The 15,210-nt window shown below is 30.2% G+C and overlaps 3 protein-coding genes across 4 annotated transcripts; 2 read left to right on the top strand and 1 right to left on the bottom strand.

The window, feature by feature from the left end:
• The first annotated feature begins 881 nt into the window (after nt 1-881).
• Nucleotides 882-10,984, top strand: ABCB7 (ATP binding cassette subfamily B member 7). Of its 2 annotated transcripts, none has more exons than XM_065503426.1 (9): nt 882-1,083; nt 4,056-4,188; nt 7,704-7,908; nt 7,977-8,131; nt 8,191-8,357; nt 8,426-8,536; nt 8,603-9,397; nt 10,413-10,688; nt 10,774-10,984. In XM_065503426.1, the coding sequence occupies exons 1-9, from the start codon at nt 949-951 to the stop codon at nt 10,972-10,974; spliced, it is 2,178 nt and encodes a 725-aa protein (XP_065359498.1). In that variant the 5' UTR covers nt 882-948; the 3' UTR covers nt 10,975-10,984. The 2 variants fall into 2 exon arrangements, with proteins under 2 accessions (XP_065359498.1, XP_065359499.1); XM_065503427.1 differs by having other exon boundaries at nt 7,788-7,908.
• On the top strand, nt 2,468-4,005 carry LOC135954033 (SET domain-containing protein 4). The gene has a single exon (XM_065504080.1). The coding sequence runs from the start codon at nt 2,597-2,599 to the stop codon at nt 3,932-3,934; it is 1,338 nt and encodes a 445-aa protein (XP_065360152.1). The 5' UTR covers nt 2,468-2,596; the 3' UTR covers nt 3,935-4,005.
• Nucleotides 10,985-11,830: 846 nt separating the features above from the next.
• GC (gamma-glutamyl carboxylase) lies at nt 11,831-15,020 on the bottom strand. Its single transcript, XM_065505714.1, has 4 exons — nt 14,801-15,020; nt 14,414-14,735; nt 14,000-14,346; nt 11,831-13,080 (listed from the first exon to the last, which is right to left on the bottom strand). The coding sequence occupies exons 1-4, from the start codon at nt 15,018-15,020 to the stop codon at nt 11,831-11,833; spliced, it is 2,139 nt and encodes a 712-aa protein (XP_065361786.1).
• Between the last annotated feature and the right edge of the window lie 190 nt (nt 15,021-15,210).

The raw sequence follows: 15,210 nt of genomic DNA on the forward strand, positions 1-15,210 counted from the left end.
ATCTGATTTTACAAATAATAGAGCCTATGGCTGAGCGGAACGGTTTTAAAGTCTGTGGCATGTAAAATAGTTTTCTATAGGTTTCAAACCGGCATGTTGAACACCGTCGACGCATAAAATAGTTTTCTCGATTTCAGAAAAAAATTATTTTTTTAATCTGACATACATATTTTGAGCAGACATTTTTTTGGAAAATTATTGGGATCAAAACATAAAGTTTTGAATTTTTAATTTGGATACCCAAAGATGAAACTGAAAGAATGCTTAAAATGAAAGACGTTATTCAAAACGTTATTTATATTTGCAATTCATAAAAAAATCGCTAGAATGGATTCAAAATCGCTAAATTTGACAAGAAAATAGCTAAAATACCAACACTGCTTCTATGAAAAAGTAATTGCTATTAGTGTTGCAAATTTTTTAATAAGTACTCGATATTATTCATTACTTTACAAGTAAAGGCTCAAACATATAAAATACGTTTGCTTCAACTTCGACTGAGCGATGCAGTTAAATACGTGTATGTATATTCAGAGAAGTCCAATCAGTACAGCGAACTTCAGCGCAAAGTACAAAAGTTTGTATGTTTTTAACTTTGAAGTATGTGAAGAACGAAAATGTATGATAATGTTAACGGACTGATTGAGTTGCATTTGTTTCCCCATTGCGTAGCTGCCAGTTACAGTTAAAGCAAAATTATTATATGTGTTTTTGGGTCTTAAGTACTCAATACAATATCTCATAGTTATATGTAAATAAACATATGTATGTCATATTACTTTTTAAAAATTTCACTGTGAAACTGTTCTTTTTTTAGAAGGTACTTTTGAGTACTGAATACTCATGAGTAGTCTGCATTGAGTACTCAACACTTGTACATCACGACTGTCAATATCCCACTCATACAACAATATTACAGGCTAGAAATCCTATAAATTTTGGAAAATTATGGCTGGACTGGTCCACTTGGCTAGATTTTGCAGTAGACAATCCATTAATAGTAATAACAAATCATATAGTACACTAACTCGTTATACAAACTGCAAATTCAATGCTTCTGGTCAACGTGTGGCTGCACATTTGGTAAGTTGTATTCTTAAATTAGTTCTTAATGCTTAAATCAAGGCCAATTTCATTGACAAACAACCTTTTTGAGACTTCTACCAACAACTACGTATTTCGTAATCTTTGTTTGGATATTTTCAAAAACCTTTTTGACAAAAAAGGTGACAATCATGAGATATAAGAATTGCTGTTTAAGTGTGTGTATGTGTGAAGTATTATTTTGGGATCCAAAGAAAGTTAAAGAACTGTGCTGAATTTTTAAACCGTGTGTTGACAATAGACCAGTGTAATGAAATAGCCAAACAAAATCGTTTATAGATATATATATCAAGAACAGAGGAAAATATATGAAAATAATTCCTTGAAGAGACAAATTTATATTTTGGATTTTACATCAATCTTAAATCTTCATGTTACTAGTTATTATCGGGAAAGAATTCACGAACATACGCAGAAAACTTTGAACAGACCTTATATCATATATTTATTTAAAAAGCATTTTAATTCTTTTACCCTTCCCTTCTTTTGCGACCCCATAAAGTATATATCGATATAGCCATGTCTGTCTGTTGAAATCTACTTTTTGAAGCTCCAAATAACTTATAGGTACCTAAACATGGTTGATATTTAAATTCGGCCCAGAAATGGCGGATATTACTAATTATTTAACATATTCCATATGTATACCCAATGAAAGATCTTTATTTTCTGAAAATCTTTATAAATATTTCTTTTATATATTTTTCACTAATTTTATTAAACTAATATTTTTCCATATGGTCTAAACAACCACACGAACTTCATTGAACAATTTGTATTAAAATAATCAAACGTGTTAATACAAATCAAAAGATATTCGTAGATTAAATCAATGGCAAAGATTTCCACATTAACTATTAGATTGTTATTAATTAAAAGAAAAATAATATACATAATACATAGTTAATGTTCAAGAACTTGGCCACAATTATTAATAAATTAAATGACTCAAATGATAGTTTCATTTGTAACAACATTATAATTATTACTCTATGTTTTTAAAAAGAGATTTTTAACTTCTCTTTAATTAATTTTGTTAAACTAATATTTTTCCATATGGTCTAAAATACCACACGAAATTCTTTGAAGAATCTGTATTAAAATAAACAAACCATTTAATACAGTTCAAAATAATTTCGTAGATTAAATCAATGGCAAAGATTTCCACATTGACTATTAGATTGTTATTAATTAAATGAAAAATAATATACATAATACATAGTTAATGTTCAAGAACTTGGCCACAATTATTAATAAATTACATGACTCAAATGATAGTTTCATTTAAGCCCCTTGGAAAAGTGTCATAATAAAAACCTCTGGTCCTTTTATTGTCTTTACAGAAACTGTAAAAATCTGTTAATATAAATTTATATGTAATCCAGGCATATATTTACATCGTTAGGAGACAATTTTGCAACACACATACAAACAACTTAAACAGCAGAGAATTCTTATCACAATTTTCAAAAGTTATAATTGATCCATCAAAATGGGACGTACCAAACGCCTACGCACACAACGCCAGCGTTTAGCTTTAGAACAGCAGCAAACAAAAGATGAACGCTTTCTGCCGGATTTATATAAATATCTAAGTACTTTAGGTTGGAATAATGAGACCAAACTGACGGCACGAAACTTTCCCTTAACCGGCAGAGGTTTATGTTCGAAGTCGGTGGCTATTGAAAAGGAAGCTGAAATTATTCGTTTACCCATCGATGCATTGTTATCTATTAAAACCATAGAGAATGATGAGGATTTTAAAAATATGTTTAATGTAGAGCAGTTTGATAAAGATCACAAGATACCTTTTCAATCTTTAATGGCCTTTTATGTAATGCATCAAAAATTGCTAGCAGCAGAATCAAACTTCAATTCATATATAAAATCTTTGCCCACATATTTTACCACGCCTTATTTTTGTCCAGTGTCCGAATTACAATGCTTGCCAGATTCGATTTTAGAACGTACAGTTGAACAAAATCGCAAGATTAAAGAATCCTTTCAAAATCTAAAACTAGTTTATAAATATCAAGATTTTGATTTAAAATATACTTTAAACGATTTCCGTTGGTCCTATTTTGTGGTTAATACACGTAGTGTTTATATCTTTGGCAAGCAAATTAAGCCGGATAACTGCTTCTTTCAACCTCTAATAGCCGAAGATTGTAATTTGGCTTTAGCGCCATTTCTCGATTTATTCAATCATTCTGATCAATTTACAACTCAAGCAGATTTAATACGCAATCCCCAAACCAAGCAATTTGAATTCATTTTAACTTTGGAAAATTGTCCCGCAGAGAAAATCCTACCTCTTAAACAGATTTTCATAAGTTATGGTGCTTTAACAAATTTAAAGTTACTCGTTGAATATGGTTTCATATTGCCCGGAAATCAAAATGATTTTTTTGAAATCACCCTTAATGATGTAGAAACGTTTTTGCAACAAGAGAAATCATTCGTAGGTTTGATGTTTCATAAAAATAAATTTAAATTTATACGTGAACACAATCTGCACGATCAAATGTTTGTGCATAGAGAAGAGGGCATTTCACACAATCTGCATGTTGTCTTGCATTTACTATTCAAAGAAGAAAGCCCATTTCCCAATATTTTGAATCAAGTTGCATTCGGTTCTGAGGATAATTTGTTGACTGTAGATGCAGAAGTAGAACTTTTATTAAGATTTAAAATCAAAGAATATGAAAAGTTTGTGGCCACGTTGGAGAGTAAACAGAATTTAACTAAATCGGGTTTAGTTTGTAAGGTTTATTTACAAGAATGCTTAGAATATTTAAATACTTGCTTAATTAACTTACAAAGTAGCTAATGTTGTATTTTTTTACCGTTGAAATAAAAATAAATCTAAATATTTTTTATATTTGTAAAATTTTAAGAAAATGGAGTTTTATTATATATGTTTGTATCTTCCTACACATTTCCCTTTTTAGCTTATTTCATCACGTACCACCGTAACCAATGTGGATGATGGCACTTCAAAATCAAAAAAGAAAGCAACACCGTTTACTCCTACTCCCGGCAGTAAATTGTTAGGTGGCGTTTTTGTAAAGAAGACGCCTAAAGGTAATTGATTCAATTGACTTGTTTGGTTTTCTCCTAAGTCTAGAATATTTGGTAAAGGAATACATACGTATGCATCTGTTTGTTTTTTTTTAAAACAAATAAATTTGAAAATTTAGAACTTTCCTAACGGGTTTGTAAAGGCGAAAGCTAAAATATATTGCTAATGTCGTTGTAAGTTAAATTTTTTAAATTCCTTTTTTTGAGACCTTTTTTCATAAAAATCCATTAGTTGTTAAAACTGGAAACTACCCAGGCAGAAATTACGACTGTTTTGTGCGAATTCAACAATATAAATACAAAATTAAAACTACCAGAAATTATGAACCACAACATTGGACAAATAAAAATATAACATTAATATTGTGATATTACATTGAAAATTTGAAAAACATTAAGGGTATTCATTTCAAAAAAATGGAAAATTACACTCTGATTTTTTTACACTTTTACACAAAAAAAAATAATTTTTTTTTTAATTTTTTTTCTTGTGTTTGTTTTTTAAAATGTAAAAAAATCAGAGTGTAATTTTCCATTTTTTTGAAATGAATACCCTCATTATGTTGTGCTGATTGTTTTCTTCTGCCTGGGTATATTCATATTGTAGTAAATAATATGAGATCTGAATTCAGCCGCTGATTTTTAAAAGATATAATAGAATTAAAATTTTAAGAAACAGCATATCCGCTATAGACCCGGTTCGGTTGCTATTTAAAATCGGCCCACAAATGGCTGACATATATGGTTATGGCTGGGGAGCCGTTTAGGGAACATTGTATTATTATTTACTTATTTTTAATGTATAATATTAGTGCATTCTTTTTTGCTCAGGTTATTTTCTATGTAATATGAATTTTTGTATGGCCTTTTTGGCTCTATATTACACGAATAAATAAATAAAATAAAAAATATAAGGAAGAAACCAGGACATCCGATTTTTGGCCTATTTTTTTTTATCTATATCTGGATTACTAAGTCATTAATGTAGACAATATGGATATCTAATGATAGATATGTATGTATGTTAAAAAAAAAATATTTTTAAAACAAAATTTTTAATTTTGTTTGCTTAAAAATGTTTAAAATTGTTATTATAAAATATAATTTTGTGATGATTATAAAAGATTCGGCATAGCCGAATATAGCTCTTTTACTTTTACTACAATTAGGTTTCCAGTTTCAAATTTTTTTCATAATTTTTCATCCATATGTTAATATTTTTGAGCTTCTTTCTCTGTTCATTTGTATATCAAAACAAAAGCTTTCAATACAAATCTTCACGTGAACCATAATAGTATGCGAACTAAAAAACATTTTCACAATTTGCATCTAGCATTGTGCAAACCACAAAACAAATTTGTAATTAATATTTCATTATTTTTTCGTTTTTATTATAAATAAGTTATATTTTGTTTAATATCCATCACCATGTTATAGGAAACATATTAAATCAAAGGATTTAAGTATTAATATTTTTACATGTTTGTATAGATTTGCCTGAAATGTTAGTTTTAATTTTGTAATAAGTTTTAAAAGTTTAAATAAAAAACTTTTTCTTTGATTTGAATTGCAGATAAGGACCTAATTTTGTAAATCACGTCACCAAAGTGATGTTTATGTGCAAAGCAAAAACAACAATTCACACATTTCAAAAATTTGTTTTTGTTTTATGTACAAATTGTGAAGCGTAGATTTGCCTTTCATAATTTGAAAATTGTGTACACAAAACAAAAACAAATTTTTAAAATGTGTGAAATGTTGTTTTTGCTTTGCACATAAACATCACTTTGGTGACGTGATTTACAAAATTAGGGCCTAATTTATTTATTTTCATATTTTTTATTTTCAATATTTTTTGTCCAATTGTAATAGCAGTAATGACTTTTCGTAGTATATATGCAAGAGTTGCAAAAATGTTATAAGTTTGTCATTACGTTTGTAATTTCTATATTTTTCATTTGCGATTCCATATATGTATGTATGTATATTCTGGATCGTTGTAGATAGAGGTGTCGAGTAATGTCCATCGGTCGGTCCGTATGTCTTTTGAAATCAACTTTCCGAAGCGCCTAAATATCTTACATATATAACACAGTGCAAGATTTTGATCTTGAAGATGAAGTTTTTTTTGATTTTTTTATGTTCACAATTTTTTTTCTTTATGACAAGGGCTACAACTTTGTCTCAGAGAGTAAAACAAAATTCCGAACTGTTTGCAAGATATGAGCCTGAGAAAATAATCACTTTTTTTTTGGGCAAAAATGACACCGATGCCCCATAAAAAAAGTGCATGACTTTGGGCAAAACTGAGAGACACGGGTCTTTTTTGGTATTTTATCACGTAGTGGTGTCCGTATATGGTTATATTTCCATGACTCAAAAAATTACACACAGTGTAATTGCTTTTTTTCAATTGCTTCGGGTGTATAGTTGCGAAGCAATTGAGCGTCCAGAACGAAATTCAGTAAACCACTATTTTACCATTGAAATTGATAGTGCGGTGTTCCCACAGTATTTAGCAATAATGCTTAATGGGCTCACGAAATTCACATTTTTCCAAAAGTCTTCTCAAGTGACGAGGTAGTCTACTATCAATGGATGTTAAACACAAACTAAATGGCTCAGCATGTTCAAATTTTGACATGGTCAACGGACAGATGCCTGTTGAGAGGATCAGTGTTGACCTTTCAGCCACGGACTTATTGACCCGCCCTTGTATATGGAATCTTTACCATCAAGTGAAACCCGCTGTTGTTATCGGATAGCAAACACATATTTTGGAAAGTATAAACGGAATGATAAACTTACTTTGGTGAAGGGTATAACAATGATTTTTGTTTCTTGGTGTGTTAAACATGTTCCTTGTTTAGAAGATTCAAAAATTATGTTGATAGATATTCAAAATTCGGAACAATCGAATAAAATTTGTCTGTTTAAATACTTACAAAGATCGTTTTGTCTTTTTGTATTATTATTTCAATTCTTAACCCTCTAATGCTTCATATGCGATTACAAAGCTCTCCTTCATACAATTTTAATGACTGATGTCGACTGTTTTTTGGCTATTTGAAATATCTGTTAAGCAGAAATATAGTTTTTTTTTTATTAAAATTTGAGATGGTATTCAGGCAGCTGTCCAAAACCTTCGTCTCGTACAGCTCACTTGGGTCCAATAATCCCTTTGTGATAATAAAAATTTGAGATAACTTTATTTGTTTATGCTTTACACTCATATATTTATTATTCACTATATTAAAAATCTAAAATCGATTGCGAAAATAAACAATTTGTTTCCTGCCTTAGAGGGTTAAGCTTTTCAATAATAATAGCTTAATTTAACTTTTTGCTTGTTTATATTGAATAACTAACATAATAAAATCTGTTGCGTTTAAGTTTATTTGTTAACTTTATTTGTATTAATATTGTTTTTTGAACAAAAAAAAAACTGTACTTATATGCTTGTGTGTTGTGTGGCCCTGTAGGGATCTTACTTTGTTGAATTTAGTAAATCCCCACAGGTCCAGACCAAACTGTTCAAACGCTACCACAACATAATGTACTGCAACAAATACAACCAATACGACAATGTCACATTCATCTAGGAGGTGTTAATGGGGGTAGTTCTCTGGGTAAATTAGATGCACCTGAAGTAACATCGCAGGACATGCTGAGGGCAATGATGGCGTACATTTGGCCAAAAGAGGATCCTTTAGTTAGGAAAAGGTAAATAACAAGTTAATAACTATTAATTATCTCAAATAAATTGAAATTTAATTTTCTTTCTATTTTAGAGTAGCCATATCATTGGGCCTTCTGGCGGGTTCAAAAATGTTAACGGTTTGTGTACCATTTTTATTTAAGGGAGCTGTTGATACTTTGGGTACCTTGTCAATGGATACACCAGTTGATACTGTGTTATCTGTTTCCACTGCCATGCTGATAGGCTGTAAGTATAAACATAATTAAATCAAGAGCTTAATTATTATATTTATTATTGTTATGTAGATGGTGTTGCTCGTGCTAGTGCAGCGGCTTTTAATGAATTACGTAATGCTGTGTTTGCCAAAGTTGCCCACCATTCCATACGCAAAATAGCCACCAATGTTTTTCTACATTTGCATAATTTAGATTTAGCATTCCATCTCAATAAACAAACTGGCGCCCTGTCAAAGGTATTATGTTTTATTATTTTAAATGTATATCGATTATTAATTGTAGTTTTTTTGTATGATTTCAATAGACCATAGATCGTGGTTCAAGAGGTATAAATTTTGTTTTATCTGCCATGGTTTTCAATATTGTTCCCACCATATTTGAATTGGCTTTGGTGTCCAGCATTTTGGGTATAAAGGTTAGTTAAAATTTTTTGTTTTGAAATGATTTGTTTTATTTTGTTAATTTCTGTGTATTAATTTAGTGTGGCTTAGCATTTGCTGGCGTCTCAATGGGTTGTGTGGGTATTTATGCGGCCTACACTTTATCTGTTACACAATGGCGTACCAAATTTCGCGTTTACATGAACCAAGCTGAAAACGAAGCTGGCAATAAAGCTGTAGACTCTCTCATTAACTATGAAACGGTGAAATATTTCAATAATGAAAAATTCGAAGCTAACCGTTACAATGAAGTTCTCAAAAAGTATGAATCGGCCAGTTTGAAGACCAGTTCCAGTTTAGCTCTATTGAACTTTGGACAAAATGCTATATTCAGCAGTGCTTTAAGTATAATCATGGTTTTGGCAGCCAATGAAATTGCTAAGGGTAACATGACTGTGGGCGATTTGGTTATGGTAAATGGTTTACTTTTCCAATTAAGTATACCACTGGGATTTTTGGGCAGTGTTTATCGTGAAGTACGACAAGCCTTGTTAGATATGCAGTCCATGTTCACTTTAATGAATGTTGATAGTCGTGTTCAGACACGTCCCGATGCCCCGCCATTGATTTTGGGCTCAGATAATGCCTCCATAGAATTTCAGAATGTAAATTTCGAATATGAGCATGGAAAACCGATATTTAAGGATTTGTCTTTCACAATACCAGCTGGTAAGAATATTGCTTTTGTTGGCGGCTCAGGTTCGGGTAAATCATCAATGGTTCGTTTATTGTTCCGTTTCTTTGAACCAAATGCTGGTAAAATCTTAATCGGTGGCCAGGATATAAGTGAAGTTGATATCGATAGTTTGAGAAAAGCTATAGCTGTTGTGCCTCAGGTGAGTGTTTGTTTAATAAAGTGATATTACGAATAATAAAAGATTTGCTGACTTATTCTGCAATAATTTAGTATTTACAAAATCACGATTTTTCCTAAGTAATTGAAAACTACTGAAAGTTTTGTTTAGCTAAAATTAAAGTTCTGTGAATTTATAAAATTCAAAGTTGTTCACGTCTCATTTTTCAAGAAAACTGTATTTGCTTTCGTTTACATTATGCAAGTTTTCTTGCTTAAAGTCTGGTTTCGTAGGTGAAAGAGGAAATAGACCTAGAAGTGAAGTCAGACTTATCTGCATCCCGAATTCGTTTTATTTGTATACCCTTCGGGACAACCTCGATTTATGGATATCTATTGATATACATATATTTCAAAGTCCATTGCAACGATTTCTTTCATAATTTTTTTCAATTATAAATTTAAAAAAAAACTTTTTTAAAAATTTAAAAATTATTTTCGAAAATAATTAAAAAAAACAATTTGGATTTTTTTTTAAATTTTGTTTACTTAATATTTAAAATTTTTTTCAATAATAAATTTAAAAAAAAAACTTTTTTGAAAAATTAAAAAAATTTTGAAAAAAAAATTAAAAATTATTGTCGAAAATAATTTGGATTTTTTTTTTAAATTGTTTACTTAATAATATTTAAAAGTTTTTTCAATAATAAATTTAAAAAAAAACTTTTTTAAAAAATTAAAAAAAAATTTGAAAAAAAAAAAAAATTAAGAAAAACAATTTCGATTTGTTTTTTTTTTTTAAATTTTGTTTATCAAATAATATTTAAAATTTTTTCAATAATAAATTTAAAAAAAAAACTTAAAATATTAAAAAAAAATTTGGAAAAAATAAAATTTCTAAAATTTTTTTTTTAAATTTTGTTTACCTAATTTTGTATTTTAAAGTATAATTTGGTGAAGGTCGATTCGGCTCTGTTACTTATTTTTATTAAGAATGTAAAAAGAGAATGCGCTTAAGAGTTCAGTATTGACAAATTTTCTCAATAACAAAATTTTAGGATTCTGTGCTATTCCATGATACCATACAGCATAATATACATTATGGCAACTTAAACAAATCTCAAACAGATGTGGAAAATGCTGCCCGAATGGCAGATTTGCACGATAACATTATGAGTTGGCCCAAACAATATGACACACAGGTTGGCGAAAGAGGTTTAAAGTTATCGGGAGGTGAGAAACAACGTGTGGCCATAGCCAGAGCGATATTGAAAAATTCTCCCATTTTAATATTTGACGAAGCCACCAGTAGTTTAGATTCAATAACGGAATTGGTAAGTACAACAATAATTTTTATTTGCTCACTTTTTATTACAAAAACTAAACTTTTAAACAATTTCATTACACACATACCCACAGAATATTTTACATGCTTTAGTTAGAGCTACTAAAGGAAGAACTAGTATTTGCATAGCCCATCGCTTATCTACCGTTATGGATGCTGACGAGATTTTAGTACTTGAAAATGGACAAGTAGGTGAACGCGGCACACATGCCGAGCTACTTAAGAAAAATGGTTTGTATGCTCGTCTCTGGGAAACGCAAACACAACAATTTTGATCTTAAGTTTTTATAAAAGAAAAACTTTTAAATTTATTTTAAAATGCCAAAAACCTAACCAATTAAACAATTGTCCTTTTTAAGTGTAAATAGTTTTAAATTTTTTTTTCAAATAGCTAGAGGCTGTGCGCAGTGAGTGTTTGTTAAAAAGATTTCGTTTTAGATTTAAATATTGTTTCAATTTATGGACAAAAAATTCATAAATTATTATAAACGAAGTTGTTAAGGTTGAAAGTTATTTAATTAATACGATTTCATTTAGTAGTAAAACATGTGTATGTATTTAAGTATGTTCCTGTAAATAAATAAAAAATCTAGTTAACAAAAATTTTAATTAAACAACGTTTTTATTAAAAGTTATAATATTTATTTATATATTTCAATATCACACAAATTCTAAATATTCTAATTTGTTTTACTTTTTTTTCTGATGTCACATCTACATGCACTTAAGGGGGAGGGGGAAACAAGTGTTACTTATTTCTTTAATATTTGTTTTAACTACGGGACTAATTTTATTCAATATTTATAAAACAATTGTAGTGAGATTACACATGAATTTATTTTTCTTTATCCCTACAATCGTTCTATAAATATTTTATAATGTAAAAGACTTTAGATTTGTTCAATAACAAATCACTATTTGAAATATTACAAATTGTTATTGAAAATTTCAAGTTTTTTGGAGATTAAATGCATTTTTAATAAAATTGTTTAACAGTTTCAATAATTCGTAATAGTTTTTTGTTTTTGAACAGTTAAATTTATCACGTTATAAATTATTTTTTATAAAAATTTCTTATACATATTTCGTTTATATCATTTTATCATTTATATCATTTTCCTAATTTTCATTCTAATTTCTTTCCCTTACTGCCATAGGTAATGGTACATCATACAACAAATACAACACAGAATTACCCATGTGCTGTAGGAAGCGTTTATAATTATCCACTCTCATTAGAAACTCCTGCCACAATGGCAACAAGGATTTCATCTGTTTGCCATCAATGCTGTTCTCAATAATCTCAATATTTTCCTCTTGCATAGTTTTATTGACATAAGTGAATAAGTAGCATGAAGGCTTCACACCAATTGTGGTGACATGATGAACATTGCCACTGGGCAAACTGATGCTTTTGCCAGATGTCAGGAAATAAGTCTCATTAACATTATCATTGTAATAGCGTACATTGCCTTCGAGTATGGTCAACGAAACATTTGTCAAATCGGGCGATATATAATTGTCCAAGGTAAGTCCGGGAAAATCGGCCACAAAAATCACATCGGAATAATTGTTCCAAGCCAATACTTCATTGGCTATGGTGCGTAGTTTTGGTCTTAAATGATTTAACTCATTGAGCAGCGGCAAAGACCAAGCTGTTCTCTTAAAGGGTGACCATTCGGCTGTAAGTAAATCTACCCGGGGATCAAACACTCTTTGCTGAAAGCGGCCATTCATCGAACACCATATATCGAAATATATAGAAATATTGGTAGAACTTAAAGGACTGTGGGCAGCATTACGTTGATGTTCTGTCTCTATGTTCTTTTGTATGCAACGAGCATACTGCTGGGCCATATCGGCATATTTTGTCCAACGATCGTATTCGGTAAATGCATAAGGATCCAAATAGTGCACTTTACTGTTGGCATTGTCCACCACCTTAATTGTAGTCAATATGGTGTCATATGAATGTACCATCATGTCCCAGGAATAGCCATACAAACCATTGGTCCAATTATTATAACCTTGTGTTAGGAAATGTGAATATGGCAGGAATAGCTGTAAACTACAGTATAGCAATATTATACAGCTGCGAATTCTTTCTCCAACAGAGGTTTCGCCAGATGTAGTCACTAATTTCTTGCAGGCATTACAGTAAACAATGGGCTCATCCTTCTTATGTGTGGAAGTTAATTGTTGTTGGGTTTTAGTTTCTAACATTTCAATTTTATCATTAACCGGCTGTTTGTTGTCCTGCATGACGTTCTGTTTGACAGTTGTATAGTAGAATTTCTTTAAATTATCCAAAGTGAACTTTCTTGGCCAATCACAGCTATAGAACATGGGCACTTGAGCTAAACACACCCAAGGAAACATGCCTGAAATTATAAATTTTAAAAGTTATAAAAAATGGACTAATTCTGAAGTTCTCAAACAATATTTATCAATGTCTCCAACTAAAATGAAGTTGAGAAGACATTTTTATGAAATGAATTTCTCTTTGTTTTTATTCTGAATTAAGATTTCAATTTTTATACCCTTCACCTTCGTGAGAAGGGTATATATAAGTTTGTCATTCCGTTTGTAATTTCCACAATATAATTTTCCGACCCTATAATGTGTATATATTCTGGATCCTTATAGATAGCGGAGTCGATTAAGCCATGTCCGTCCGTCTGTCTGTCTGTTGAAATCAATTTTCTGAAGACCCCAGATATCTTCGGGATCCACATCTTAAATAATTCTGTCAGGCATGCTTTCGAGAAGTTTCCTATTTAAAATCAGCAAAATAGGTCCACAAATGGCTGAGATATGAGGAAAAAACCAGGACAACCTCGATTTTTGACCTATTTTTGACCTATATCTGGATTACTAAGTCATTAATATAGACAATATGGATATCTAATGATAGATATTTCAAATACCTTTGCAACGACGTATATAAGACCATCGTAAGTTGGACTTACAATGGGTCAAAATCGGAAAAAATATTTTTAACCCGAATTTTTTTTTCACCAAAAAAAATTTTAAAAAACAAAAAAAAAATTTTTAATAATTAAAAAAATTAAAAAAATTTTAAAATTTAAAATAACAATTCGAAAAAAAATTTACCAAAAAATGGAAAAAACAACTTTGGGAAAAAAAAATTAATTTTGTCTATCTAAAAATATTTAAAATTTATATTTTCAAGTATAATTTGGTGCAGGGTATATAAAATTCGGCACAGCCGAATAAAGCTCTCTTACTTGTTTAAGCTTAAATTGAATTAACTAATTCGAAGCCATCAATCAAACTTACCAATTATAAATAAGCGTGAATTCATCAAATGAAAACTTATCATAAACGGAGTGGCCAATACTCGTGTTTTACCGCAAGTCATCAAGAAAGCTATAGAAAAATCAAATATCGCCGTAAACCAATGAACAATCAACAAATCCGTCAGCTCTTCGGTAAGAACCCAACGAAAAGGACTCAAAACCCAATGGCGACTTAACGAAGACATGGCATAGCCGGACAACCATTCAGCGGTAAGTTTTTTCAAACCAGCATACATGTAGAGTATAAAAAATTGAAATTTTATAAGAAAATAATTCCAATAGGGTACAGTTGAGGGCAGGTTGGGTGACAGATATTTATCTAAAGAACTAAAATAGAAACATAATTTTGACTTAGAATTTAATTATACACATATATTCAAAGTAAACCACATACCAATAACGATTAGCTTGGGTGAATAATAACATGGTGCCCACTAGACCAAACAAATAGCTGTGATTATTCCAGGCAGGTTTATCCAAAAGAAATATATACCAATTGGGTACCACAAATGCCAAACAGCTCAAACGAAAACGATAGCCCAACATAATGCCAATGGCGCCTAACCACATGCATAAATACACACAGCCCATTATGGGAAAACTAAAAGCCTGTATACCATCGAATAAAGGAAAGTGGCAGTGTTTAGCTTCACCAAATCTTACATCCATTTGACTGCCGCCCCTCTCCTCGGCAATGTCTATTAACATGGCAGCTCCTGAAAATAAAGAAATATTTTAAAGTTATTTAAACACTTTTTATATTAATTATTTGAGTTCCAACCATATAACATGCGAAACACTCCTAAAGCAGAGGCATCTACAGGTCGATGTAACCATTTGGTCCAATTATTATAACTAGTGAAATCTTGCAAATCATAATCAGTACATAACTTAAATACATTGGCAAATGTGGTGGATTTTTGTGGCTTTATATTGGTTTTTTGAGTTGTTCCAGTAGCGACATTTTCCGCTGTTGATTGATGTTCTGTGGTTTTGTCCATTTCTTTATCTGAAATAATAATTTGTATAAAAAACTAATTAAATAAACAATATTAGAATTAGTATATTGCAGCAATACTTTTCAATAGACTTTCAGGTTTTGCAGTATTTTATTTATAATATTTATTGATTTTATCATTCCGTTTGTAACACATCGAAATGTTCATCGCAGACCCACAAAGGTGTATATAT

The sequence above is a fragment of the Calliphora vicina genome, chromosome 3 (genome assembly GCF_958450345.1).
Source record: "Calliphora vicina chromosome 3, idCalVici1.1, whole genome shotgun sequence".
Taxonomy (NCBI): domain Eukaryota; kingdom Metazoa; phylum Arthropoda; class Insecta; order Diptera; family Calliphoridae; genus Calliphora; species Calliphora vicina.

Excerpts from the sequence above, each read along its gene's own strand:
- ABCB7 (XM_065503426.1), top strand. The coding sequence starts at position 949 with ATGGCTGGACTGGTCCACTTGGCTAGATTTTGCAGTAGACAATCCATT. Across the intron at positions 1,084-4,055 it reads AACGTGTGGCTGCACATTTG|CTTATTTCATCACGTACCAC; the intron begins GTAAGTTGTATT and ends TTCCCTTTTTAG. Across the intron at positions 4,189-7,703 it reads TGTAAAGAAGACGCCTAAAG|GTCCAGACCAAACTGTTCAA; the intron begins GTAATTGATTCA and ends AAATCCCCACAG.
- LOC135954033 (XM_065504080.1), top strand. The coding sequence starts at position 2,597 with ATGGGACGTACCAAACGCCTACGCACACAACGCCAGCGTTTAGCTTTA.
- GC (XM_065505714.1), bottom strand. The coding sequence starts at position 15,020 with ATGGACAAAACCACAGAACATCAATCAACAGCGGAAAATGTCGCTACT. Across the intron at positions 14,347-14,413 it reads ACCCAAGCTAATCGTTATTG|TTCTTTAGATAAATATCTGT; the intron begins GTATGTGGTTTA and ends TTTCTATTTTAG. Across the intron at positions 13,081-13,999 it reads TTCACGCTTATTTATAATTG|GCATGTTTCCTTGGGTGTGT; the intron begins GTAAGTTTGATT and ends TTATAATTTCAG.